This window comes from Zonotrichia albicollis, chromosome 1, assembly GCF_047830755.1.
Source record: "Zonotrichia albicollis isolate bZonAlb1 chromosome 1, bZonAlb1.hap1, whole genome shotgun sequence".
Taxonomy (NCBI): Eukaryota; Metazoa; Chordata; class Aves; order Passeriformes; family Passerellidae; genus Zonotrichia; species Zonotrichia albicollis.
In genome coordinates, this window is record NC_133819.1 from 121,814,948 (window position 1) to 121,842,763 (window position 27,816).

A 27,816-nucleotide genomic window follows, 5' to 3' on the forward strand; every position below is an offset into this window, starting at 1 on the left:
TTTTCAAGATGCCACAGCCAAGTATCCTTTATTATATATACATCTTAGTAACAGTGCAATTTCTGCTATTAATATTCCAAAGACACCATATACAATCATTAAGGACTTGTCTGGTTAAACAGTCTTTTTCCTTGTTTTTTTGAAGATGTCAGTCATTTGCTGCAGCACAGCACAGAACATGGAGCTTTCTATTTGTGTCCTCTTGCTTTCTTCACTGCCTGCAAGTCCCAACAATTCTTTAAGTGCATTCTAAAGCCATTTCCATGTATATATTTCAAAATTTATAGTAAAACAGAAGAAAATCATTAAGTAACATTAGACTTCTTCTCTAGCTCAGAAAGGTAATGAGACACCACCTCTTCACACCAGTTTCCTGCTGTCTTAGGTTCTCAGACCTCATGACAGGAAACTGTCATTTCACTTGAAGCAAAATGACACCATTCAGAGCATGTGAATTGTCATTTTATCTTTGTCAAAGAAGCAGTGAAAATTATGTTTTTATGCCTAACCATGGAAAAAGGTAACTATAAATTCATGGAATAGCTACAGGAAAACTAATTATTAATGGAAAGAAGTCCATTTGAAAATTGAGTAATTTTTTCAAAAGGAATTGAAGAAAAAAAACTTGTGGGAGGAACAGATAAAAAGTGTCTGGAAAAATGTAAGTTAATAGAAAATACAATAGGAAGGAAACGTAGCAGACCTCAGAAAGACCTCAAAATGACACTGCAGAAAAAGTTAAAAGTGAGCATGTGTCACGATCTGGCCAAATTTCAGATCAGTAAAGTTTGCATCAATAAAGAAGCATCATTTTTACAGAAAGTAATTATTTCTCTTCTTCAGGGGTCTGTCTACTACCTCAGAATATGATTTCAATTTTGAGTTGCTATTCCTGTTTTGGGTTGCTATCCTGTGAGTATTTTTGGGTTGCTATCCTGTGTGGATTTGTCTCAGCTGATCAGAACAAATGCCATCAGCTTCATAAAATAATGTAAATTCTTAAGACATGCCTTCAGTACCCAAACACCTATGCATGTTTCACAAATTAGGGTACAGGATCGAATGGTCAAAGGTCTTCAAGGACATATATTTGTCCTTGGTATTTTCACACATCTCAGATCTGCTTTTGTTTTTTAAGGCTGAGTAATACTATAAGAAATGTATATATCATCAAATGTCACACACTTTGAATAGACAAAGTAATGCAAATATTTATGTACTATTCTGCAAGTGGAAGGTCCACAGAGAACTGAACTTGCAGTTTAAATTAATCTCCAAACATATTTTAATACACTGTACAGTATTTTTCAACCAAATATATTCCTGGACAATCTTGCCTAACTTATAAATTGTTTTTCCATCTGAAGCTGGGAGTTTCATCACGTACTGTTAAGAAAAAGAAACCAAATTAGTTACAAACCAATATTTAGATTTTATTTATAAACATCAAATTATAATGTGTAGACATACATGATACAGAATATCACACATATACATGAAAATGTATGTCTACACATGATATTTATTATTAAAACTAATGAAATACTTTCCTTCATGCCAGTGTTCAGTTTTAATTGAAGGTGATAAACATGAATTATTCCACAATGTAACCTAGCAGCATAAAGAGTGATTAATAAAAAGGTCTTAATAATCCTCTAGTTATTTAAAGTTTGGTATATTAAACTTTCTAAGTATCAAAAAATCTGAGCTAGTAGAGTGCTTGTTGCATTTTCTGAAATTCATACCCTTTAGATGGAAAAAATCTGTGCTCTTAAATTAAGAAGAGATAAATTATTTTTATCTCTTCATCAGCTATGAAGTGCAACAATGACCAAATTATTTATAACCAACCATGGGATAAAGCTTACACGTGTGCATTGTGCCACTCTCCTGCTTACAAGACATTATTTTTGTTTTAAGTAAGAAGAGTAACATTTTTGTTTGAATTAAGAGGCAGTGTCACTCCCAATTGCAGTTATAAAAGTTATGTACCCACAAAATCTGCAATCCCTAGTACTGAGTGGGTAATTAATGACTGCGGCAGGCAGCATATGGCCATCATTTACAGTGAGTAACTCACTGGTAAGGTTGTAAGATGCCTGTCACATTCATTATTGATACTAACAAGATGTTCCTTTGGAAAAATGTTTGGAGAAAATTAAGCAAGACAGTGTTATGTCTACAGCTCAAGTCCTCTGTAATGAGAACAAAACTTGAGATGCTGCAAGGTCTTGGAATATGAGGAAAGGGCATCAAAGGATATTAAAATCAAATGAGCAAGTACCATGAGTACACAAGCATTTGTATGCTACATGCTCAGAATCAACAGAATCAGTCTTCCTTAACAGATGCCCTTAATTTGAACTGAAAAATGGGTAAAGGTCACGTGATGTTAACTATTTACCATAGGTCTGGGCCTATGCTTGTATTTAAAAATTCAGCAATCCCAAGTGCTCTGATGAGATTGATTCTCACTTTCTCTGTGCCCCAAAATTCAAGTTTAAAAAACAAAACAAATGTCAAAGAGCACATCTTGTGCTTCTAGGAAAGCAAGGCACATCTGAATCAAGGGCCTCCAACTGGAGTAGGAGAGTCCCAATAATTATTCTGACTAGCATCTCCTCTAGTTATTTAAGCTTTCTAATAATTTCAAGTAGTGGATACTTTGTGAACAGATGCATGACTATATCTGCTCTCTCTTCAAAACTGAAATGTGATTTCTGAGAAAAACTGAGTTATTTTTGTTTGGTAAACATGAAAAGAGTGGTTTTGAGAAAAGAAACCCTTAAGTCAGTAGCTCACTCAACCAGATTATTTCCTGGGCATTCAAAATGAAGACATTCTTGTAGGGAAGACTACCTTTAAAGAAAAAGTTAATTTATCTACTATTTGATCTCAACAGAAAATGCTGTTGCTTGAACTACTTTGAGAGTGAAAAGAAGGGATAAACAGCCAACAGCACCTCATGCCCTTGATGAATCGGGTGGAACAAAATTGGAGAAATGTACAAATCAATGATGTATGCTAATAACCAAGAATTGAGACAATATTTAAAAGCTGGTGCAGTAAGTACCATGTTGGTAAAGTTTCTATGGCATTCTGCACAAAATAAGCCCAAAGAGAACATCTTCTGAACTTTACTGATGACTGTATTCATGCCACTCTCACCAATTTTCCTTGAATAAAAAGCAGGTTGTCATTACTATTACAAAACTTCAGTCTCACTTGTTCAGCTAGTACCTAGTACACATTCTATCAGTAAGATAAACAGAGGGTCTAAGCTGAAAAAAATACACTAATTTCATGTTGTTATTCAGGCTGGTAAATGGTGAAAATCTGCGACAGCTGTAAATTCATGTAATTATTTACTTATAAATAGACAGTCCTGAGTGCAGTCATGTATTGTACAGGAAGAAATATTTTCCTCAGCTTTGGCTGAGTAACGTTTCCATATGCACATGCCATTACAGAAACAATACTTCACCTTGTTCACTAAGAGTAAAGGCACAATGTAAAAACACTAAATTAAACACAGCAGCTCTACTTAGGTACTGTACTAATCAGCAATTGCAAAAATTTAGACTGCATGATTTTAATCATATCTGTAGCACATACACACAAAAATATGCAAAATATTTAGCATAGGCAGAAACTTAAATGTAAACCCATAAAACACTACATTCATGCACATTTAGGTATGAATTTCAGAAAATACAAGAAGGTATTAATGCTAGCATTAGGAATGTATTCTATGGTATGTTTTGAATAAAAATTTAAAGGGATATGCATTGCAGTAAGCATTCAAATACTTAGTCAAATATTTTCTAAAAGCTTGTGAATACTGTACAATCATTCTGCATATTACTCTACTTTAATTTGTCTAATGGACAGCTACTGCAAAAAATTGCATTTTTTCCCCTAGAAAATAATGCACTAAAATATTATGAAAAATAATGCATAGAACATAAAAATAAAAATGACCCTCCTTCCACCCTTTATCCACAACTTACACACTTTTCCTTCTTTTTCCAGCTTTTTCAAGTGGACTAAGAGGTTATGTTCTGCTGCCGGAAGTAAATTCTCAGGGATTTCCTAATGGGAACAAAAAAATGCATTTTGTATTTGTTTAAGTACTCAGCAACTATTTTTTTCAATATATGGAACCAATGGTTTATTACCACAGATTTTCCGCTTCTGAATCAGTATGGGAACATTCAGTTACGTAACAACAGGAAACTAAGATGAGTAAATCAATTTTACACCAGTTAAATGGGCAATCTAACAACACATTTTTGTTCACTTTGCTTGATTTTTTGCATTATACATTTGTGTGATGAAAACTTTGGCCAGCGCTCCTCCTCTGAGCTTGGTTTGTCCTGGGTTGTCGGCGCAGGTGAGTATTTTTAAATTGTGAACCTTGAGAATACTTTGAAAGCATACACATTTTTTTGTACTATAAAGCTGTAATAGTACTGAAAAAAATTCTTACATAGGCAGAACAAGTGGTTTGTGATTTACAGAAACAGAAGAATGGCTCTATACTTAAAACCTAGTTCATCAGGCAGGAGAACTGCAGAAGCTGAATGGCCATAGGTAATGGTACATCAGCACTGTAAAATGTTCACGGTGATGCAGGCATTCTTTCTGAAACTAGGTATCAGCAGAATCATGAAAAATGAGCTGTGAAGCTGTTACAGACCTGCTCCCAAGCCACAGATGTTGGCAAAGCAGAAATACTGTATCTCTTATCGCCACTGGTTAGGAGGGTAACCCCACACCACAGGGAAAAATTGCGGAGGTTACATGAAGGATGTTGAAGTAGCAACAAAGTACTGTTACACCAGTCTAAGGACACATACAAGCTGTCCAACATCAGAGCTGCAATATCCTTTGTGCTGTGGAACTGCAGTTCACCTGTAACCTGCAGACTCATAAATCAGGAACTCCAAGTTTTCAACCATTCTTCAGGAGACCCCAAACACACTTTGGGAAATCCACAACCAACAGTCATGTCATACTTTTCACTTTGAACCAAGCACTACAACTTAATTTTTACTTAGTCTTACGAAACTGTTTTTAAGCACTTGTTTAAGCACCTAATTGGAGTGAGGCCCACATGATTCTTAGAAACTTGTTTAACTATCCAAGTCTTAGGCACAAAGTTATAATTGAACCCTGAACGGGCAGAAATATTTTTTATCCCTTTCAAAGAGCCACCATGATTTTCACTCAAAGACCACTGCTGTTACATATAAGTTTTATGAACCTAACCTCAATTTTCTTTAGTTTGATCTAAAAACTTTTGATCAACAATTACCTTGTATACCATCTTTACAAGTTCTGAGGATGTGTATGATTTCCCAGTATTCTTCTGGAAAACACTCAGAATTTGCTGTTCACGTGCAAGGCGGTGAGAAATGTAGTTTTGGATTCTAGTATTTGCATCACGTACTACTGGGCCATGACCTAAAAATCAAAACACATGTACCAGAGCACTATTACTTACATTTGTAATTAAGTATGCTATTGAATAATTGAAACATTCTTATGTAAACTCTAGTAGATTTAAAAGCCATGAGAAAAAGATCTGAATGTCTGTATTGCAGTCTGCATCTGCAAAGAATTAAGATGGAAAGGAAAAATTAGGATATTAGAAGTCTGAACAGGGAAAAGGGAATACTTCAGATGGAATAAAGAAAGCAAGGGAAAACTACTTTAGGGCATTAGAAAAAAGGAAAGGAGTTCACTGCTGAACAGATTTAAAAGATGAGATTTAGATACTGTATTATCTCTGTTTGCCCAAAGGATACTGACACTAATGATTTAAACTGATACTGGCCTTTGAACAATAATGGCTGACGCAAAGGACTCAGTTACTACTGTACCTCTCGTCCTGTTGGGGCAAACATCAAGGTGACATCTTTAATTGTAACAGGTAATTTTCCCAAACAAATCTTCACACTAGGTTATGCCTTTAAAAACACTGTTGTGAGTATGATTAAAGAAATGAATAGAGAACAAATAAGCAAGGCAGTTGGAGTGTATCAGGGTAGGAAAAATAGAAGGCACAGGAAAAGTTATAGGTGGATCATTTAATGTCTGGCTGGTTAATAAACAAAACATATTTTTTCCTGGACTGACTGTAGCAGAACAGAAATGTTCAACTTACTTAAAGGTCTTTGAATTACATTATGAGAAGGCTTAATTGGTAAATCACTAACCTTTATGAAAAATCAAATACTGTCTCACAGTACATTAAAATGACAGAGAAAATACTGTTCAGCCACGAGAGTTACATGCATGGAAATTAAACTTATTGTGTTACTTATAGAGGAATTGACTTGCACAAACATTCATCACATGCTTTTTATAGCAAGGTTTCCTATTTCTTTGTCTGTACAACTCACCTGAAGTAGCAGCAGCAACTTCCAGCTCTGCCCTCTGAGTGCAAAGTCTAAGTAATTTATAAAATTAGTAGAGAAGAAACTACTGTAAAAAACAATAGCTTTCTTTTAGAAGCTATTTGGTATCATCAAAATCAGTTTCTTTTGAGGTTCTCTAACTATTAAAAGAATCTCTGTATTCTTTACTTGTACTTTTGGTTTACTGATTAAATGGGTTTTTAAGCTTTTAAAATCAAAGCTTATTTTGCCTGACAACAGACAGCTTATAGAAAAAGACCAACTGATTTTTGATGTTTTGAACTAAAGTGTCAAAGGAATCTATCCTTCTGTAAGTCAAAATATTTATACATCTCAACTTACTCATTTCAGCATGTTTGAAATTACTAAGTATACACTGAAACTCACCTTGTTTAAGTAAGTATTATAAATACAAGATATGTAATGTGTAAACATAAAGCTATACTGGCATATGCATTTATATTTAATGATTTCAAACATATTTAATATGATTTTCCCTTCAAAATAAATTACAAGTATAACAGTATCTCTACTATTACCATTTATGCACCCAAAACTTAAAAAAAACTTTAGAAAAATATAGTAAGATATACAAAGCAGAGACTGTAATGTCAACTGTCCATTCTCTTACATTCTCTAATGACAGAAGTCTCACTGAAGTAATCAAAACTAAGGGTTGCACATGGAATCCCAAGGCATCCTTAAAACCTGGCCCTACTCTTCCAAGTGATTTAATTGACTTAGACTACAAGACCAATGCCAGAACCTGAAATGGAACCCACATTTTGCAAAGTTAAAGGGACTTCATCTCCATTACATCATCTGATCTGCAGCTGTTGTGTATGCATATATGTACATTAAAATGATCTCAGAAAGCTTGGAAATAAATCCAGATGTGGGACTTTCCCATCCATTATTTTTCAGGGACATCAGTAGTTATTTATTTATTGACAAATAAATAGATTAATAGCTGAATAAAAGTAAAAAGTTTCTGACCATATGAAAAGCACTCTCAAAATATGACTGTCTTTCCATGAATTCAGCTTTAATTTCAGACAGATTGATATTATTTCCTCATAACACATTGTGAAGTGTCAGACTCTCTTACTTTAAATTACAGCACAAAGGACAGAAGTGAAGGAAACAATTGGCTCATTAAATCTTCCACAAATTCCTAATTTTGGCACCATTTTTTTCTGTATTACCAAGGAAAATTGTCTATTATTACAGGATGGGGAGCCCTCTGCTGACTAAAATGCCTTTTCTTGTTCCAAGGATTCTCATCAAATATTATCTGCAATTAGATATCATGAGTGTTGTGTCTAAGTCATTCCCACATTAAATTAAAAAAGAAACACAGAAGGGGAAGGATTGACAAAATTCACCTACTCTCAGGTAGCCAGCAGTCAGTCTGTTACAAAAATTCGTGCAATTCTGAGGCTACCATAGGAGTGCTGAAGCATTGGTGGAGGAAACAGTTCAAGAATTATGAAGACCTAATACTGCAGCACAGAGTGATTGACTTATATAGAATATATTGATAAAGGAAACTACTTCTGCTGTAGTTACACCAAACAGTATCACCAATTGTTCTGATTGTGCAATAGCACTTTTTGCACAATTGCATGTACATTTTGTGGTGCATGGATGAAAAAAGTCAGTTCCAAACCATCTCAATACTTAGCTATCATCACTGAAAACACACAATGTCAGACTGGCTTCCTAATTGCAAGTCCAGTAAGAACACAGACAAAACAGTAGCAAACCCAAGTAAAGAGTACAGATGTTCAGCCTTGGTGAATGTGTAATCTAGATACAGAACCACTAAGAACAGAGTGAAATGCAACAGATAAAATTGATAAACCAAACAGAATTTGACATATATGGGGTTTTGGAAGGCAGAAATTCAGTTAGAGGAACAGACTGCATTTTGCAGTTATTAAGAAAGAAAAAAAGTAAAACATTTGGTTGAGATTCTGAAGGCTAAAAAATGGTTAGTTTTAATGGTTAGTTAAGTCAGTTAAATTGGTTAGTTGAGTTAATAAATATGACCAAGACACTATTCTGTCTACATCAACCTCCACATCTATGGAATATGTAAGAATGCTTTTCTTAAACAGCATTTTTTTCTGAGATCTTAAAGGACACATACTTCAAAAGAAGGCTATTTTAAGAGTGAACACAAGAGAGTAGGCTAAACGTAGATGGGTAATGGAAAAAGGCACAACTGAGAACATAGATACAGTAGCTTGGAATGACAAGTTGAAGATGAAACAGAAAAAGTCAGAAAAAAATCCTGAGATGTAGCTCTGAAAAAGCAAATGAGGAGCTTAAAGTGTAGTTACATAATGAATTCTTAAAATGTAGTCTTGTCAAACAGACATGTGGTATATATGAAAAGTGAATGCATTCCCAATGTTTGAATGAGAGAGAGGAAAAGAATTGAAGGAAATCCATATGAATGAACAGACAACTTATTTTTAGGACCTTCTGGCCTCCTGGTTCTTGTTCAAATTGTACCTAAATAATTTACTAAGATTATCACTTTACAGTTCTGCAGCTTTCCAAGATGAATTTGTGATTAGTCTGTACTGCAAGGGACACACAACTCTCAAAAAACATTACTAGGTTACTCACACTGACAGTGTATGTGGGGATGAAAAGGAACAAAAGAACAACTATTATTTTTTCTTCCAGGATAACATTCAAGCACAGGGATAGAGTAATATAAGAAAATTAAATCTGCTGTATGATTCCAGCAGTGAAAGATTATGGCTCCTGGAGTCTTTGGGCACAGAAAGACAAGACCCACCCTGAAATAGAGAAATTTAAGAAAGGAAGATACCTATCACTGAAAATTTTCAAGTTTTGCAAAGCACCATGACAAAGTCAGCTTAGCTTACTGTTTATTAAATTGAATTGTTACACCAGAAGTGATGTTTGATTGTACTAATGGTTCTCAAATTCTTAGAGGAGATTTTTACAAAATTACACAGTTAAAAGGAGCAGTTAAAACTAAAGCCACTTACCTGGATAAATCAAATCTGGTTTCATTTCTAGCAACTTTTTCAAAGTCTTCATGTAATCAGATAGATCTTCTATTACTGTTGTTCCTTCCCCTAAAATACAGTCACCCGAAAATACAGCATTTTCTTCTTCTAGATGTAAAACCATATGATCATCAGTGTGTCCTGGTGTATACAAAACTCTGTTCAAAGAACAAAAAACGTGTATGTTTTTCATAGAGCATATATGCTTCATTTTTGAAACCAGAACAAATTATGGTAAAATAATACACTTGGCAAAGCAGCCCATAACATGAACAAGAAAAAACTGACCAAAAAAGGCTGAAAAGTTGATGTAAACAAGTATCACTTTGCCTAATCCCAATCCATTTTCTTACACCATCTAAAGAACACCAATCACCCTAGCATGCTTTTACTTACATGACACACCGTAAAACAAGGGCATTAAAGGAGCTGACTAGCCATGTATTATTTCTGTTATAGAGGGCATTATTCTGAAGCTTTAAAAAAATCAAATTGAATTTATTTTTTCCAGATTGAAACAATTGAAGTTCTTGACATACACGTTGTACTTTGGAAGGAAAGTAAGGATGATATCTTTCATTTAGCAATTAACTACAAACTTCTGAACCCCACCCAGATAAAGTTCAGCCTCCAAAAATGTATTTTTCCTTGAAAGCCCCATAGCACGGTGGAGCACAGCTGTCAAATAGAGAGAACCATGGTCTCTCAGCTGTTCTCTGTGCAGGTCATTAAACACCTGCATGGTAAGGATTAAGGACCCACAGCTTGGACAAGCAGTGTATAGCATGCAGCAAAGGGACAGTGGGTATGTATAGAGTACATGGTAACCTGAGCTGCCAAGGAGCTGCACTGGAGTGGCCTTTCATGATGATTTCTGAAAAGCAGAAGGGCCTTATGCTGAGGCTGATGCAGACTGAAAATAACACAACTCCAACCAGCATCATTGCTGATATTCATTAGAACCTTCTTGCTAATGGCAGATGCATCAAAGCAGTGATCAGGAAGTGACAGAGCTGGTGCCAAGTGTGGTGTACAGGGCAAGGTTAAACAGCTCCCAGCCAAGCTGATGTAGGGCTGGGAGACCACGAGTGCAGCATCATCTGCTGCAATGACTTCCAGCTCCTACTGAATACTGAGCTCAGGAGAAAGCAGGTGAGCCATCGCCATGTGGAGGCAAATCAAAATCAAGCTGATGGGCTCACCTTTGGGACAGGGAATCCTTTAGTTCTGGATGAAATTTCACTAGGAAGCCAAACCACTAACATAAAAAAATAGCAGAAAGAGAACACCAGACAGTGTGTGGAGAGGTGCTGCCAGCACGTCTTGCCCCCTTGCTGTAGCACACCTTGAAAACCTGACAGTTGTTAACTAAAATTTAACATGCAGGTACTGCAGTTTTGGAACCAGTGGTGGGTCTAGGAGTATCCTTGAAGTGGTTACTGAATTAATCCAGGTGAGAATATGTTGGAATCCATAAAGTCAGAGGGTTTTTAGGAAATGGTTAAAAAAGAGTATGTAGGCCTTAGGCTGAAGTTCTGTTACAGCAGAAAAGTTTCCCAAGCAGTAGACGTGACAAATAACAATAGGACTCTGTAGATTTGGCTTTAGGATGGCAACAAGTTTATTTAATGTATATCTTTAGAAGATTACTATGAATCTTCTGTTCTTTGTCTCTTATGAAATAGTCTTTGTTTTAACTACCATTACGTATGTTTTACAAGATTGGATGGAAGGCTTGTCAATATGTCTTGTTTTTGTATGATTGGCTGAAATCTAGACTGAGATGATTTTATGTCCTTCTGTATTACCCCACCTTCTGAGACATTTCCCTGTAGACCAGCGAGCTGTTAACATCTATCTCCATTGTAACAATGTTCTGAGACTGATGAGCCAACAATAAAAAAAGGCTTTTCCCTAAAAAGCTTTTCCCTAGTCTAAATTTGTCCAGTGTTATCCATATTTAGACTTTTTGCCACAGCAAGTAAATTCCTCTCTTAAAACGTAAATTCCTAACACCATTAAACCGCTAGCTACCCTTTACTCCAATAAGAATACTTGTTTTTAATCAGCCATAAAGTTTGGCTGCACTAACCCTGTTACAACTCACCCATAGGGGCTGTGATGTTTGGTATAAATTCTCTTCAGGATCAACAAGAACACCAGACTATATGTCTGGGAACTCACATGCTTCTGGTATAAACAAGCCCACTGTTTGGTCTCAGAAGTGCTGGCTAAGAAGCCCTTCACTTCGAGGACACACTTCAACAAGCTCCCAAATGTCGCAACAGACTTCTCCCAGGTGTTGGCTACAAGCCCTGTATTTTACAACACCCCTCAACAAGCTCTGAACTCCCACACCAGCACAGCCAGCCTGTTTGAGCCCTCCAGGCTCCAAGCTGGGGTGGGGAACTGGTGGAGGCACTGTGAATCTGAAGGCAGAAAGGCAGTTGGCTCAGGACCATGCTGCTCCCCCTCCAGGAGCTAATCCTCGACTCACTTGGATTGAAATTAAAAAAAATTATTTTCCATCTCCAAATTTTTGTCCAAACATGGGCCACTTAGGGCAGTGAAAGGTCTTCTGTATGCAATGTAAAATGCTTTTCACTTCTATTTTTACACTAATAAAATAAAATGCTTTTGGACAAAACATACCCCTTTTCTTTTTAAATGTTTTTTCTTGCAATCAACCAAGCGACATAGTCTACAAGTGGGATATAGTTCCCATCTAAAATGAGGAAAACAAGCAAACTTTGTCCTTATAAGAATAATGCCTTGTTAGTGAAAGGAGCCTGAAAACAGAATGGTCAGACCTTTTAATTGTGTGTGTGCTTCCATGAAGCACAGTAGCTTTCTGTTTCGCACTCATTCAGACTAACATTATAGACAGTACACGCCACAAAAAGAAGTCCTCCAAAACTGGCACCCTACAAGAACCTCACAGGTTCAAGGTCTAAAATGTAACATTTTAAGTATTAAATGTTTTAGAGTCTCCTAGAGATGTATTTTTAAAGTAAAAAGAAAGGCATGCTAAATAATCCAGCCAGACTACTACAGACTTCCACAATTTATAAAGTAACTAATTATGTAAGAGTGATGAGAAAATATGTGAAATCCTATTCGATTTTCCTGCAGAAAGTGTTTTTCTAGGTAAATATTTTTAATTTCTCTGCTGAGTCTAAAGACAAAATCCAAAGGCTAATTTCTGATAATTCTCATTCATAAAAACAGTGTCTTTGTATTAACATATCCTGCTGGATCATGATAGGAAGTCTACATGCATAAGTGCTGAAAAGATTAGATGTATGGATTGGCAGTCATTAGAAATCAGGATACACATACATGTCAGAATTCTGAAGAAAAAGAACTTGAAGAAATTCATGGTTACCTGAGTGTGGCTCCCTCTGTCTCTACCACATCTCCATCTTTAAGATAAAAATATTTATGTCCTCCTTCTATAGTTTCTTCACAGTGAGGGACACGAGGGAGCTTACTTATGCGGTATTCCGAGTCTGATATGTAAGGAGAGCAAGAAAAATGATGTTTTCAGTTTGTCACTAACAAAGGTAATTAAACAGACAGATTACTTTTTGAATAAGTACTATTAATTATCATACAGTATGAATACAAATCTAAAACAAAACAAATCCTGTAAAGTAACTTTATATTTGTAGAGCAGCCTTATTCCAGAGCCAAAACCACTAAACAGTGAAAGTCACTGATCGTGAATACAGCACTCTGTACCAGTGACAGATTTGAAGTTGGAAAAAAACCACAATTGAAATAATAAAGATCAGTAATTATTATATTTCACAAATATTTCTTCTTGACTCATGAGCCAATTCCCCTAAGTTTTTACAATGCCACTAAGATTTTGGCCCTCATATTTTGCATTATGAGTCACAGAAGCATCTCTCAACATTTGTCTAAAATTGAATGAAGACTTTTTGACCTGCAACTTCTCTCAACTTTTGTCATTCTGAACAGTGCACAAAATGCAAACACCTTGGCTGGAACAGCTATAGATAGGAACCCAGAAAGGCATTCATATCTCTTGCTAGTCTTTCCAACCCCACTGATAGGCTGGCAAGCCCAAAAATCCTCACCAAGACACCAATTGTTTTCAGTAGTGCCCAGGCTTCATGGCAGATAAGCACCTGGCAACTTTACAAAATTAAGCCTGTGACAAAGCTTGTGACAAAGTCCAACAATGTTAAGAATTACCACATTATCCATACTGCTTATTCTCTTCTCAGATGCCAACACAGAAATGTCTCTTATATTTTTAGGTCAGACTTTACTTGTACACTGCCCTACTGCCTTCCCCTCGTGCTCTGAGGCCTATGAATTTGTCAGCAACTACTAATGGGCTCTTCTAAGGAATCCCAAAGTTATGTATGCTTCTTTTAACAATTCAAGCTATTTGTTTTTACAAAAGTGAAAATAACAATAAATTCATAATTGTCGTCCAAGTAAAACAGAAGTAGTATCAAGCTTTTCTCACATCTCTTAGTACCATGCTGATAATATCTAGGTTTTCGTTATTCACACATAAGGAAAATTCACTATGAAAGTATGCACAGGTATTGAAGAAAACCTGTACTTTTCTACAGCTGTTACATTCAGATTATTCATTGCTCTCAATCTACACACTGCAGCAGAATCATGAAATTGCATATAGTTGATACTGCAATTCCAGAATAATAATCTAGTTGATTTGCACAAAAATATTTGGTTAATGTTTTTCTTGCCATGTATTAAACATTTTTAGCAATATCTGAAACTTCTGGCCTACCACTTGGAATGTCTTTGCAGATATCAGGTATTCCACCCGTATGATCACGATGCCAGTGTGTCACTAAAATTTCTTGAATGGAGATGTTGAACTCTGACAGTGCCTGCTTTAAACAGCTGATATATTCAGGAATAGCTGGCTCTCCAGTGTCAATAAGGACTCTTCTACACATGGATCACACAAAAGGGAGGGAGAGACACACCAGAGAATAAAGAGTGTTCATGTAACAGCCAAGTCATATTACTAAAATAAGCCAACAGATAGAAATTTAGCAATATTGTATGTCTCCATATCCAGACAATACCTTTTGCCTCCTGGCATTCCACCCCCGCAGCATAACAATTTAAAAAGTGGAAAAAGTACTAAATGTAGGCCACACCTTTCCAACTCCGCGACAAGTGGCAGAAGCCACGTTTAGTACTGAGGTACACACCCGCTTCCCTCACCGAATTCCTGGCCTCGGCCCAAGGGCGGCACGGACCAGACTCCATAACCCACCCGCTTAAGCCGCCTCCCAGCACCAGCTCCTCCAAGGTAACGCTGTACGGTTTCTTTCCTCTTTTTAGCGCTGACTAAGGGATTTGGGAACAGGCCGCTAGCGGCCTCTCGAGCTGGAGGCAGCGCAGGGCCCCGGGGCAGCGGAGTCCGGTGCGCCGCGCCCTGCCCCGCTCTCCGAGCCGGCTCGGTACCTGTGCCCGGAGCCCACCAGGTAGGTGTTGGTGCCCTGCAGGGTCATGGGCCCCGGGTTGCAGCCCAGCACCCGCACCACCCGCGACGAGAGCCGCTCGATGCGTGGCAGCAGCGACACCATCTCTGCAGAGAACTGCCCCAAACCACCGGCTCCGCTTCCCTCACGGCGCCGCAGGACAGAACCCTCTATGGCAGGACGGAAGCCTCTATGGCAGGACGGAAGCCTCTGTGGCCGTGCTCCGCCTCCCGGGGCTGGGCCGCGGCACCTCCCGCCCGCCTGTGGGGCGGCTCCTTCCGTTCCCCGGCAGTGCGGGCCGGGCCGCGTGTGCGCTAGAGCCCGGCTGCTAACGGTAGATCCTGTGGTGATGCTGTCGGATAAAGTTCTCCCGTGTGGAGGAGGCCATTTCTCGGTGGAATTCAGTTCTCCGTGCCGGCTCGGTGCCTCCCTGCTGCCCAGTGAGAGGCACGGACGTGCCCTGCCGGGTTTTCTAGAGAAATTTGTTGTAAGAGACAGATCCACCTTCTCTGTATCCCAGGAACGCGCCTGCTTACAGGGGATGCAGGAACTGCGTATGCTCCCGCATGGCACATGGGAGTTATATAGGATTTAGCATTTTTAATAAAACTGGAGAGCGCTGGAGAGTGTCCAGCAAAGGGCCTCTAAGGGACTGGAGCATCTCTTTTGTGAGGAAAAGCTAAGAGAGCTGGGACTGTCCAGCCTGGAGAAGAACAGGCTCAGGAAAATCTGATTTAAAAAAACCCCAAAAAACAAGACAAACAAAAAAATCCCTCCAAAACAAACCCACAAAAAACCCCTAAAAAACCAATCTCTAAAAGCTAATAAAACAATCTCTAAAAGCCTGAAGAGGAGGTGTGTAGTGGGCAGAGCCAGGCTGTGTCACAGGGCAATTGCCTCAGGTGCTGTCATGGTGCCCAGTGCCAGCACCAGAGGCGATGGGCACAAACGGGAACATGGTGTGTTCGTTCTGAGCATCAGGGAACACTTTTCACTGTGTGGGTGACCAAGAGCTGGCACAGGGGGGTTGTGGGGTTTGCATCCTTGGTGATGCTCAGAACTCATCTGGACACGGACATCTGGCTCTAGGTGGCCCTGCTTGAGCTGGAGGCTTCAAACATGAACTCCAGTGGTCCCTCTCCAGCTCAGCCATTCTGTGATTTTGTGAAATTGTGTGACTGTCATCCACGTAGAAATAATGTGTTTGCAAGCAGTGTTCATTGTAGATCCTGCAAGGTGCTGAGATTTAGCTGCTTGATTTTGCAGGGTCTCCTCTGAAACCCCTGTTTAATTGCCTTTCAAGTGACATTGTTAAAGAAAATAGGTCAGACTTGTTCTCTCCTTAAACTACATATAAATGAAGAATAAACATAATTTAACCTGAAATAAAAGCAGGTGATGTTACTGCAGTGATACAAGTTTGCTAATATTAGAATTTCAAATATTATCTGATTGTTTTATATGTACATAGAATCTCATGTGGTACCTGTTATAAGATGATCATAGCAATATAAAACCACAACCAGGAACTGTACCACTGATGCTGATAATCAGTATATTTAGGCCTTCAAGCAATTTCCTGGATTTTTCTGATAAATCTTTACTTATTTGAGATACCATTTACTTATTTTTTTTAATTTTCATGCTCATTAAAACATGAACTACAGGCAACAGAAGGGATGTTTCAGGTCAAAGGAAAGAAGCTTTTATGTGTGCAGGGATGTTGTTGAAATAATAAAAAAACCCCCATACACAATATTCTACTCTCCCCATATAATTTGCCTGTATGCTCTTTTGTAAGAAACTGTGACTAGACCTGAATTTACCTAATCCTGAGCTACCCTCTTATGCTACTTTTGTAGCATATTTGTATAGCTATTAGTACATTCAACCTATTTTCAGTCTTCAGGTAAAGTTTAGTTTGGTCATTAGAAAAAGCTACTACCTAAGCCAAGTTGTATATTTAAATGGTTTTCTATTTTTAAGAAAGTTTTGAATGTTTAGAGAGGGTTTCCAAAATTATATTATTTTATATGTCATTGACAATTCAGTTAGGTAGCATTATTTTTAACATGACAAGACCTTTTTTGTTTCCCTCCCTCAAATTAAGAAATGTTTGGGGAGCTGTAGACTTGTTCTCCAGGGAATACTTGTTACTCCTCTTGGTGTCCTGTAGTAAAGCATTTTCTGATGTTAGGCAGGAGCTGTGAATTTGTTTTATCTGTAGGTGGCAGCAATGGTGCCTTTGGAGAACGAAGTACAGGTTCTTTGATCATCTCCATTTCCTGCACAAGCCCATCTGTTAAAAAAATCTCTTGTTTCTCTTTTAATACAGAGGTTAATAGGCATGTAGTGAAAGTCCTGGTATTATGCTCTGATGTGATATGGGAAAAGATGAATGTGTACCCTCAAGTTCTTTTGGTTCTCTCACTGTTTTGCATTGTTAAATTTTTGAGGGGAAAAATGTTCTGAAGCAGGTAAGCTACCAGTAAAAAAACCAAAACCAGGTGAGTTTCCTAAATAATAAATAAATCTAAAATTAGATTGTTGGTGATATACAATGATTAATTTTGTAACAACTATGAGATACACAAGACATAGACTGTTATTTCTGAAAATCCAGCAAAGTTCAAATTTTTAGCACTCAAGGAGTCTTTGAGTATTGGCATTTGGCTTTTTTTCCACATTTTAAGTGTAAATGTTGAGGATAAATGCCTCTCCACTGTGGCTGTGTCATAGCTTAATAGAATAGCACAAGCATGTAATTCTGCAATAATTAGCCATAATCAATCGAATAGCAGATAGAAGATGTCTTGAGAGACTTATCTTCATAGCCATTGGCACATGAATATCTCAAGATGATTTTTTTTACTTGCAAAATTTTCCTTTCTGTTTCATTATATTTATTCTTTTTATCTGGTACAGGGATAAGTAAAAAGACCTTAAACTAAAAAGAAGTGAAGCAGATTTTGCAGAGAGAAAGGCCATGGGCTGCAAGATTCCTGCATGGAGGGGCAACACTGTGTAGAGAATGTAAAATAGTCACATCAGCAGGTTTGTGGGAGATGATTTGGGGGGATGATGACGGGCCTGGGACATTTCCATAATAAGGAAAGGCTGAAAGAGCTGGTACTGTCCAGTCTGGAGAAGCCTCATGAATGCCTAGAAATACTTTAAGGGTCCTTCCTTCCACATTTGGAAGCAAATAAAAGGCTATATACCAAATGCCATAGGAGATTTGTCACAATTTAGAATTATGCTTGCTTTGATGCCAAATTTAACCAGAAAACAAATAAATCATCCAGCCAGTAATTTATCTTGTGGGTTGCATGATTTACACTCCAAGAATCCTGCATGCAAACTTTGCCCCTCCGTCTGTGCCATAGAGTTTTGAAATTTTTTTTATTATAACAAAGGTCATAGCAGTGAGTTTGTGGACTGTTTAGGACTAAGTTGTTTCTAAAGTGTAAGGGAGAAGCAGGAAGGCACGCAAAAAATGACAAGGGTTGATATCATGTTTGTTATGAAGACACTGAGGATTGTACCTCCTGTCCTAAGAGCTAGAAAAGGTACAGACTGAGGGTGGGCACCATCCTGTGTAGCACAGTCACAAAGGCAGGATCAAACTCTGCAAATGTTTTAAACATGCATAAAAACATCCAGGTTGAGTAACAACAGCTCAGCTGGAGCAGACTCTTGCAAACACTTGTAGTTTTACAGAGGAAAATAATTTTAATCACCTGTCCTTGGCCACATGCAGTCTCTTCATGCATAATTGCACAGAATGGATTTTTTTTAAGGGCATTGTACTACATTTTTTAATTATAGTCAAAAAGATTGTTCTTTTTGTATAAATCTTTAGGATATATGCATGGGTGTACTAATAAATGAATGAAAAAAAAAATATAAGTGAACATCTGCATATAATCACACACACATACACTTGTGCTTCTAGAAATATCTATTGACTTTTGCTCAACAGGTCCAATGAACTAAAGTCTAAATTTGAAAATGAATACACAGATACAGAAACATACAGGGGCAGAGTGATACTTTTATTTTTCACTTTGAGGAAGTAAATTGTTAAATTATTTTATTGAAGAGAAATTTATAATCTGTTAAAGTTAGTATTTATTATTAACAGGGACTTCTCTATAAAACTTTTAGAATACAATTTTTATAATACAATCATTAGAAGGACAGATAGCAAATCATTAACTGTGTCACATGGTTTCCATATGATTTGAATTTCACTTTGCGTTGTATCAGCAAGCCCTTTAATTTCCTTGGATTGCAAGTCTTGTAAAGGTATGGATGGGAAAGCCATGAATATGGAAATCTACAGTTTTTGAAGTGGAAAAGACCTCTATCCATGGCCATTATTAAGGTTACTGCATTTTAAAATAGAATTTTAAATATGTAGTGAGACCTGAAGCCTTTCTAATCAAATTTTATTGTTTCTGTTTTATCACAAAAAGATTCTGTATCACAAATTGATTCAGTATGTTAGTTTTTAGAGGGGACTTATATTTATGTTGACTGACAGTTTACTGTTCCTGACCCTGTCATGTTAGATATCATGTGTTTAATAACACTGGGGACAATTTGATTCTGATTGATACAAGACACGCTCTCCTGTGGCACTTAATTGAACCCCACCTGGTACTGAGACCATGGTGCTCTTTGGAGTACTATCATGCATAAAATGTAGGGCTATTAAAGGTTGGGATCTTCAACAGTGATTTCATGTGCACCTGTGAGCAGGTGTTGGTGCTTGGATTTGAAATTAAGACAATGGACATTTGTGATTACAGATTTGTGAGTCTTGGGTAGAATTTTTTTTAGGTTACCATGAGCAAAATATAAACCTTGTGTCTTCTCAGCTGTTCCAAGGCTCGCTCAGGACTGGAATCCTTATTCAAAATAATTGTGAGACAGCAAGCAAGCTGACATGCTTGATAATGTGTGGCTCTTTATTTATCTCAACTAACCTGGTGGCTTCAAATAGCTCCAAGATGTCCAGACAGGTCTGCAGACTGCTGACATGACAGCAGTTTGGACAACAGGCTTGTCAGGAGTAGAAATCCCCTGGCTCACATCTTCTCCTCATGCTGGTATTTCAGAGGAGTCTTCCTGTAAAACTTCCTTTCTCATATTCCTCTTTGTGAAGTGCTTATATAAAAAAAAAATAGAGAGGCTGCAATTAGAGGGAGGAATCCTATTACCTTTCTTACTCATTTCAGGTGCAAGAGCAGAGGCTACTCCTTGCCACTTGAACATTGGGTACAGTATTAGTCATTAAATGTGAACCTTGGAATCTTGCCTGATTTGGCCATAAAGTGTCTTCCAAAGAACTTTCTGTTTGAATCCAGGTATTGACTAAGCTGTTACTGTTGTGCTTCCTGTATCAGTCAAACAGTGCTTGTTTTGTTTTGCTTAATATTTAGTTTTGTTTTTAATCTGTTCTAAAAACCATAGATACAGCTTGACAAAGGTGGTACTCAAGTTGCAGAATGACATGTTGTCATATAGAGTAAATACTCTTTCCTTTGCAATTTTCTTGAATGAACCCTAGTAATAAACTTTTAAGTTGGTTCATACACAAATTTTCAGACATAAGAATTTCAGTCACAAACCAACTGGAGTTGGAAGGGACCTCTGAAGATTATCTAATCTAAACCCCTTGCTAAAGCAGGTGCACCTGTAACAGGTTGCACAGTATTGCATCCAGGCAGGTTTTGAATATCTCCAGAGAAGGAGACTCCACATCTGGGCAGCCTGTTCCAGTGCTCTGTCACCCTCAAAGTGAAGTTTTTTCTCATATTCAGATGGAGCTCCCTGTGTTTAGGTTTGTGCCCATTGCCCAGTGTCCCGTTGCTGGGCATCACTGCAAAGAGTCTGACCCCATCTTCTTGACACCTGGCCTTAAGATTTTGTGTTCATTGACTAGATCCCCTCTCAGTAGTCTCTCCTCCAGCTTGAACAGAGCCAGCTCCCTCAGCCTGTCCTCACAAGAGAGATGTTACAGTCTTCCAAATATCTTTGTAACCCTCTGCTGGACCCTCTCCAGTAATTCCTTGTCTTTATTGAACTGGGGATCTCAGAACTGGACACAGTAGCCCAGAGGCAGCCTCACCAGGGCAGAGTAGAGGGAGAGAATAGCCACCCTTGACCTGCTGGTCACACTGGTCATAGTGCACTCCACAATGCCATTTGCCTTCTTGGCCACACAGAGACATTGCTGGCTCATGGTTAACTTGTCTTTTTGTGTTTGTAAACACAAAGTTCAATTTATGATGGACTTTGTACTGAAGTCCACTTCCCAGAATCTGACTGTGAATTGGATATAAATTGCATTAGTGATTTGCAGGAGATTAATGGTATTTTATTGGAGAGAATAGGAAAGAACAGAAAGGATTCCAGCTATCCCAGCTGCAAGATTGCCTGAGCTTTCTGACCTCTTCTGGGCCAGGACATGAAACCTAAGTAGGAGATAGAATGAGAGGCTAGAAATAGCTAAGGCCTAGATCCAAGAAAGTAATCCATACACTCATCACCTTTTCAGGCTGTTATGTTCCCACTTGTCTTCATTAGGAAATGAAGAACTTAAGTTCTCTTTTTTGGGTTTGTACCTAGGTCACAATGAAGATGAGCCCAGTCAACCCAAGCAAAGAACAGTCATTACCTTTGTTTATGGGTTATTAACCAATTATCTTATTTCATTCCTCTCTGGCAGTGTGCCTGAATTCACCAAGTCCAAAGGGATCTGCCTGCACATGCCCTTTCCCTGCTCCAAGTTTCCTGGTGCAGCTGTTCCCCATGTATTGTCTGCAGCTGTTTGGCACTGGCACCAGCCCAGCCTTGGCATGTCCTGCATCCCATCCTTTGCATTTGCTGCCAGCAGCTTTTTCCTAAGATATGCAAATGAAGTAAAGGGACTTTGTAATTTAAAGTTTATAGCTTTACAGAGGTGAATGAGAAAAAGAATGTACTGCCTTCCGGCTTTTCTGTTTCACCTGCCAAATACCACAGATCTACAGAGGAAAGGCATGTAAGGACTACTCAAGAGGTCACAAGTACCCTTTCAGTGTTGGGCAATGTAAAATGTAGTTCTGACTACAAATTAATTATATTTTCAGTGAGCTATGTGGTTAAATCATCTATGTGTAGCTATCCACAGCTTAGAAGACATTTCTCAAAGAGGTACACACTGGTCCAGGTTGGCTCCTTACAAGCCTCTTTAACAGGAGAGCTGCAATCTTGTTTAGCACTTTGATACTGCATGTGGAAAACCAAGCAGGAGTGATAAAAACACTGGACATATGCACACAAATGCAGTGACACAATTAGAAGCTGCCAAATGATGTTTATTCTGATACCATGGTGTGTGCTCAAGACAAAGTTTTCTCAACATTTTGTGCTGTGAACAGTAAAGGAGAAGAGTTTAGAAATTTAGAAAGTTCTGGGAAGGAATCAATATTTTTTCCATAAGCTGCTTTTAAACACTTGTTTCTCAGTGTTTTACAACTCTTAGGAATTATCTCAACAGCTGTTTGAGTGGAGAGTCACTGTTTGGGAGAATGGGTGACCTCGGCAGGTTTAGAAATGCAGCTCTCTTGGGCTGATTGTTCACCAGTATCTCAGCACCTTCTCCATTTTGTACTTGCCTGTTCAAATGGTCATGAGAATTGCTGTAGAATATTTTAAATGATGAAGATATTGTTACTGCTAATCTTCCTTTTTTTTCTTCTTCTTTTTAGGGATCAGTAATGAAGAAAGACTCCGTCAATTAAAAAAGAAAATTTACATTTATCTTTTCCAGAATAGATGTGTATTTTAGAAGTTAATTTAATTAAATCAAGAACATGGAAAAATGCAAGTCTCTTTGCCATAAAAAAATGGATAACCCAACTTGCCTTTGTATGAAGCAAGATGAGAAGGTGGTATTGTCAGGAAAAAGATTCCATTGTAGGGAAGCATTTAGATTCCTTTACATTAACTGAGGAGAGAATGACAACAGTGGCAGTTGCACACATGGTGAAATTTACTAAGCAGAATTTCTTTTTTTTAGTTGGTGGAATGATAATTTATGTAGTTGATATTGGAGTAGACTTCTGGGTAGCTAGTAGGTATTTCTGTCAAGGACAATATTCCTGGAGTATATTGATACTTTGTTTTAGAGGTCTTTCATCAATAATAACTCAGATATTTAGTTATGAGTGGTTTAAAAACGACTGGGAAGGTACCGATACTGGGAAGCTGAAACTGGTTTTTCTAGTTCATCTCTTTCATTGTGGAATTTTTATAAGGTAAGCACATTTAACATTTATTTTAAGTTGAGAAATCATGGTGCTTTAGGACAGTTACTAAGAAGTGCTTAGTATGGCTTCAGGGACAAGAGCAATTCTGGCCTTAACAATTACTGCTCCATGAGAACAAATGTCTTTTTGTGGTAAATTTTGTCAGGTTTTCATGGACATGTAGTTTTTCTTCCATATACCTGTAAGTAATGATTTTTATCATTCACTACCCTACTCTGTTTGATTAATCAACCATTTGATGATGCATACATAATAAAAATTATTGCTTCGAAATGTACTACTGTCATAAGTAATAAATACGAGTTTTCAAAGTGATGTTATGCACAGTTAGCATCTGAGATAGCTGAAGAAGTAATGTTTCAACCTGAGTGTCTAACCATGTATGGAAAACTCACCAAGATTCAGAAGAGAAATGAATAGCTGAATAGTTAGTAAGGATATTTGCAGCAGTATTTCAGGGATTGACTTAATGGTGATAAGAAACTTTGTTTGCTTAATGGATTGCCTTGACTCTAATGCGATCCACAAAACTCTTGGATTTACGTGAACTCATACACTTTCCAATTAATATCTCTTACCATGAATTTATATAATTCTGAATCTTTTTTCCCAGAATTAGCTCCATATTCTCTGAGTGACTTATTATCTAGTAAACATTATTTTGTCCTTTGACAGTGTTGTCACCTTGTTTGCTTGTTCTCTATTGCACAAATGATATTTTCTCCAGTGCTGCTACTTATGCTTGGAAAATTTCCAAGATGTTATGTATAAGTTACAAAGTTCTTTCAGCCCCTCCTCACAATCCAGCAGTGTGGTAATGCATGCTGTAAAGTATAAGCTGGTAACAACAAGCTGGCATCTGGGCTTGTACCTTTGTGATTCGCTGTTACATACTTTTATTATATGTATTTTCCTTAGGTGTATCAAGGTACAACTTCCTCCTGTCCTCCCTCTTAGTCATCTAATTTATGTAGTTAATTTAGACAATGAGTCTCTCAGGTTTATCTGTGCAGTAAATGGATAAAAATAGATTCTGTCAAGTCAGGTCACACTTGTTAATCTCCAGAAAGTCCTTTGGGGCAGAAACCCATATTCTTCATTCAAAGAGGAAAATGAGGGCCTGGCCATTAAATAAGATTTGGTCAGTGAACTCTGCAGGCTTGAAATTATAAGATGTGAATAAACCTTATAAAATTTTATCTTCCTTCCTTCCTTCCTTCCTTCCTTCCTTCCTTCCTTCCTTCCTTCCTTCCTTCCTTCCTTCCTTCCTTCCTTCCTTCCTTCCTTCCTTCCTTCCTTCCTTCCTTCCTTCCTTCCTTCCTTCCCTCCCTCCCTCCCTCCCTCCCCTTTCATCTCCTTTTACACTTCCTGCTCCATCTTTGACCTTAGATCCCTAGAATGGTTTAGTTTGGAAAGGACCTTAAAAATCAACTCATAAAAATCAACTCTCTGCCATGGGCAGAGATATCTTCTACTTGACCAGGTTGATCAAATCCCCATTCAACAAAGCCTTGAGCACTTCCAGGGATGGGGCATCCACAGCTTTTCTGGGAAACCTGTGCATCACCACCCTAGCAGGAAAGAGTTTCATCCTGATAACTTGTCTTAGCCTACTGTGTTTCAGTTTGAAGCCATTCCCTCTTGTTGTATCACTCCATGCTCTTGTACAAAGTCCTTCTTGAGCTTTCTTCTAGGCTCCCTTTATGTACTGGAACTGGTGGCTTACAAACTAGTACCCTTTGGGAACTGGAGGTTTGTGCAGTGCACAGAACAATGGGAATCAATTTGGTTTTGCTAGCACACTGACAATGCTAAGTAATAAATATACAAATAATACTGCTATATATATATAGATGTATATACATACATACAATATATATATAAAATCAGAGGCAAAAAAAAAATTAAAATATTTCTTATCTAAGAAGGCTTTAGTTTCTGTTATTGAAAAGAGTGCATACCTGCAATTATATTTCATATGAAATAGTATACTCTGCAAGGAGACAAAATTAAGTTAAAAATGTACATTTTAACTATGCTGACTAAAATTATATTCAGCCTGACCCATTTAAATGGCTCACACAGATGTTTGTAGAATTGAGAACAGTTGTGACATAACAGACAACATTAAGACAATAACACTGCCATGGAATGTGGGGAAATGGGACATTTCCTTAGGGCAGTGTATGAATTCTGGAGCTGTCTGATGTATAGCAGTGTGCTTCATCAGCCTAGGATACACCTGTGGAGACTAAACATTAGCAATTCATAATCTTTGCTGTCAGAATAGGTCACATAGGCAGCAGCCACTGTGATGCTGGCATCTGCTGTTGCACTTCTTGGTGCTTGAATGTAGCTCAGAATGCCCTGGAACTTTGAATAGAAGCAGAAGAAAAATATTTTTTTGCTTATTTGTAAAAATTAATTCTAGATCCATGTGACATCAGAGTAAATGCGAGTGCTTTGCTGAGCCTGGGGTTATTTCATTACATATTTCTAAAAGGCAGTGAGATGGATTGCGGGGTGGGCCCTGTTCTGAAGCAGTACCAGCTGGCAGCAGTGAGCACACCTGTGGGAGATGCACTCTGGAAAAGGACCTCCTCTGCTTAGTGATAGAACTCTGGGAGGAGGTGAGTAGGCTGAGGAGTATCAGAGAGACACCCATGCAGACTGCTGGAATCACACTCTACCTTTCCTGAGACTGCCCCACAGGCAGGCAGGATGCATGAGGTGGGTGATTCCCTATCCACTCTTCACCTGGCAGAGCACAGTGACTTAAGGCTAGGGGCAATGGCAACAAGTTCCTGCCCAGTGCAGCAGGGGTGTGTCCCCTGTGAGTAGCCCACCTTCACAGGAGCCCTGGCATAACAGGTATGAACTCTGCAAGCTCTGAACAATTACAAGGATGTTGAGTCATCTGGCTAGGAGATGTCACTGAGGTTAAGTTGCCCAACCCTGCGTCAAACTCTTACTGCTCTCTACAAATGAAAGCAGGCTGTCGTCAGATGGGGGTCATTCTTTTCTTTTAAAGAGCAAGTGACAGGATGAGAGGAAATGGTCCCAGCTTGCACTGGGAAAGTTTGGATTGGATATTAGGAGAATTTTCTTCACTGCACTGGGACAGGTGCCCAGGGAAGTGGGTGAGTCTCCACCTCTGGAGATATTTAAAAGACATGTAGACGTGGCACTTAGGGGCATGGTTTAGTGGTGGACTTGACAGTGCAAGAGCAGTTGCTGTTCTCAATGATATTAAAGATCTTTTCCAAACTAAAGGATTCTGTGATTCTTTGTGTTTGATCACATTTTCTTGATATAAATTTACTGACCTAAGAATTGATTTAATTGCATTAGTTTCATGGGTTTAATCTAAGTATTTTGATACTTAGAAGGTGAAATTTAACATGCAGCAGAGAGTAATTTTCCTTTGATAAGGATCTATACAATGCTAAAAACTGTGACCGCATGGCCAGAATTTTGACAGGACAATCATTATTACCAGGCCACTCACACCCTGCCTATATGAATTTCTAAATGGCACCCAAACATTTATCAGTATAGTTTGATGAGATGGGATTTGTAGTATAATGCTGGGATTGTGTTACAAAGTCAGTGGAAATCAGAGGGGAAGCATGTGATAGGAAACATTGGCAAGGCTGCTTGCTTGTCACATGTGAAGGCTGTGAAACAACAAACAAAATAGCTGTCACCCCTGTGAATTCCCAGCCAGAGACAAAGCCTTCCTAATTTTACAGCATCAAACTTCACCACTTGTGAAATGATGATGAATATCTAGGAACATCTCGAGAACAGAGCGACAGTGGAGTTGTGTTTCCATGAGTGTCTATAACAAGTAGGAGCCCTGTCATCTGTGTTCTCTACAAAACAACGCTGCAAAGGCAGAAACCCTTTATTTTCCTCCTGTCAAAGTGAATGATATTTAGAAACAGTGGTAATTCTTTACCTTTGTCTTTACCATATGACAATTTCAGTTGTAAAGAAATTGTAGGTTTTTTACTCTGTTGGCTTTCAAGTAGCTTATATACCTTGAAAGAATGAAAACCATATTCCCTTTGATGAATTTATAGGGAGAAAAAGTAAATGGTAAACCTGCATTTGTCTGTATTATTGACATAACCATTTCACATTCCATTTAGGATGCACCTCTATCTAAAATACATAACAAATCCATTACTTTTTATTAATGTATTTTTATTACAGTTGTAGTACCTTTATAGAAGACTTTTTGCTTCAATGAATATTGAAGCCCAGAACTTCTATATCCATAGATATATTCTAGGAAAATAGATTAGAGGAGTACAGCTATAATAGTTTCAGAGCAGGCACAGGGTTTAGCTGAGCTGTGGGCATGATAAAGGTGGAAATTTAAACCTGACCTATCCTTTATTATGAACTGAACTTTGCCCTAGGCTAGGAAAGTACTTCAACACTAGGTCTAAAAGTTGGCTATGAGCCCTTCCTAAAAGATCCTATTAAATGCCAAAGGGACAGATGAGAATGACAGTAT

General features: G+C 38.0%; 2 protein-coding genes across 5 annotated transcripts in view; one reads left to right on the forward strand and one right to left on the reverse strand.

Annotated features, from left to right (window-relative positions):
• On the reverse strand, positions 1–15,484 carry LACTB2 (lactamase beta 2). Of its 2 annotated transcripts, none has more exons than XM_026791853.2 (7): positions 14,954–15,484; positions 14,265–14,428; positions 12,858–12,981; positions 9,452–9,630; positions 5,318–5,466; positions 4,015–4,092; positions 1–1,386 (listed from the first exon to the last, which is right to left on the reverse strand). In XM_026791853.2, exons 1-7 carry the CDS (start codon positions 15,073–15,075, stop codon positions 1,213–1,215), a joined length of 990 nt encoding a protein of 329 aa, XP_026647654.2. In that variant the 5' UTR covers positions 15,076–15,484; the 3' UTR covers positions 1–1,212. The 2 variants fall into 2 exon arrangements, with proteins under 2 accessions (XP_026647654.2, XP_005479419.2); XM_005479362.4 differs by having other exon boundaries at positions 4,011–4,092; positions 14,954–15,477.
• The window catches only part of XKR9 (XK related 9), a 23,280-nt gene continuing 10,110 nt past the window's right edge, over positions 14,647–27,816 (forward strand). The window contains exons 1-3 of one of the 3 annotated variants that reach the window (XM_074552327.1): positions 18,898–19,357; positions 20,214–20,342; positions 22,731–23,279. In XM_074552327.1, coding sequence (XP_074408428.1) covers positions 22,903–23,279 — 377 coding nt within the window. In that variant the 5' untranslated portion in view covers positions 18,898–19,357; positions 20,214–20,342; positions 22,731–22,902. Of the gene's footprint in view, positions 14,799–18,897; positions 20,343–22,730; positions 23,280–27,816 lie in introns of those variants that run through there. The other 2 variants (XM_074552340.1, XM_005479363.4) reach the window with 2 other exon arrangements.

What these genes read in the sequence shown, in the direction of transcription:
- LACTB2 (XM_026791853.2), bottom strand. Translation starts at nt 15,075, where the DNA reads ATGGTGTCGCTGCTGCCACGCATCGAGCGGCTCTCGTCGCGGGTGGTG. An exon ending in CTGCAAAGACATTCCAAGTG is followed by an intron (nt 12,982 to 14,264) that starts GTAGGCCAGAAG and finishes CTTACATATCAG; the next exon opens with ACTCGGAATACCGCATAAGT. An exon ending in ACCAGATTTGATTTATCCAG is followed by an intron (nt 5,467 to 9,451) that starts GTAAGTGGCTTT and finishes TTTGATTTTTAG; the next exon opens with GTCATGGCCCAGTAGTACGT.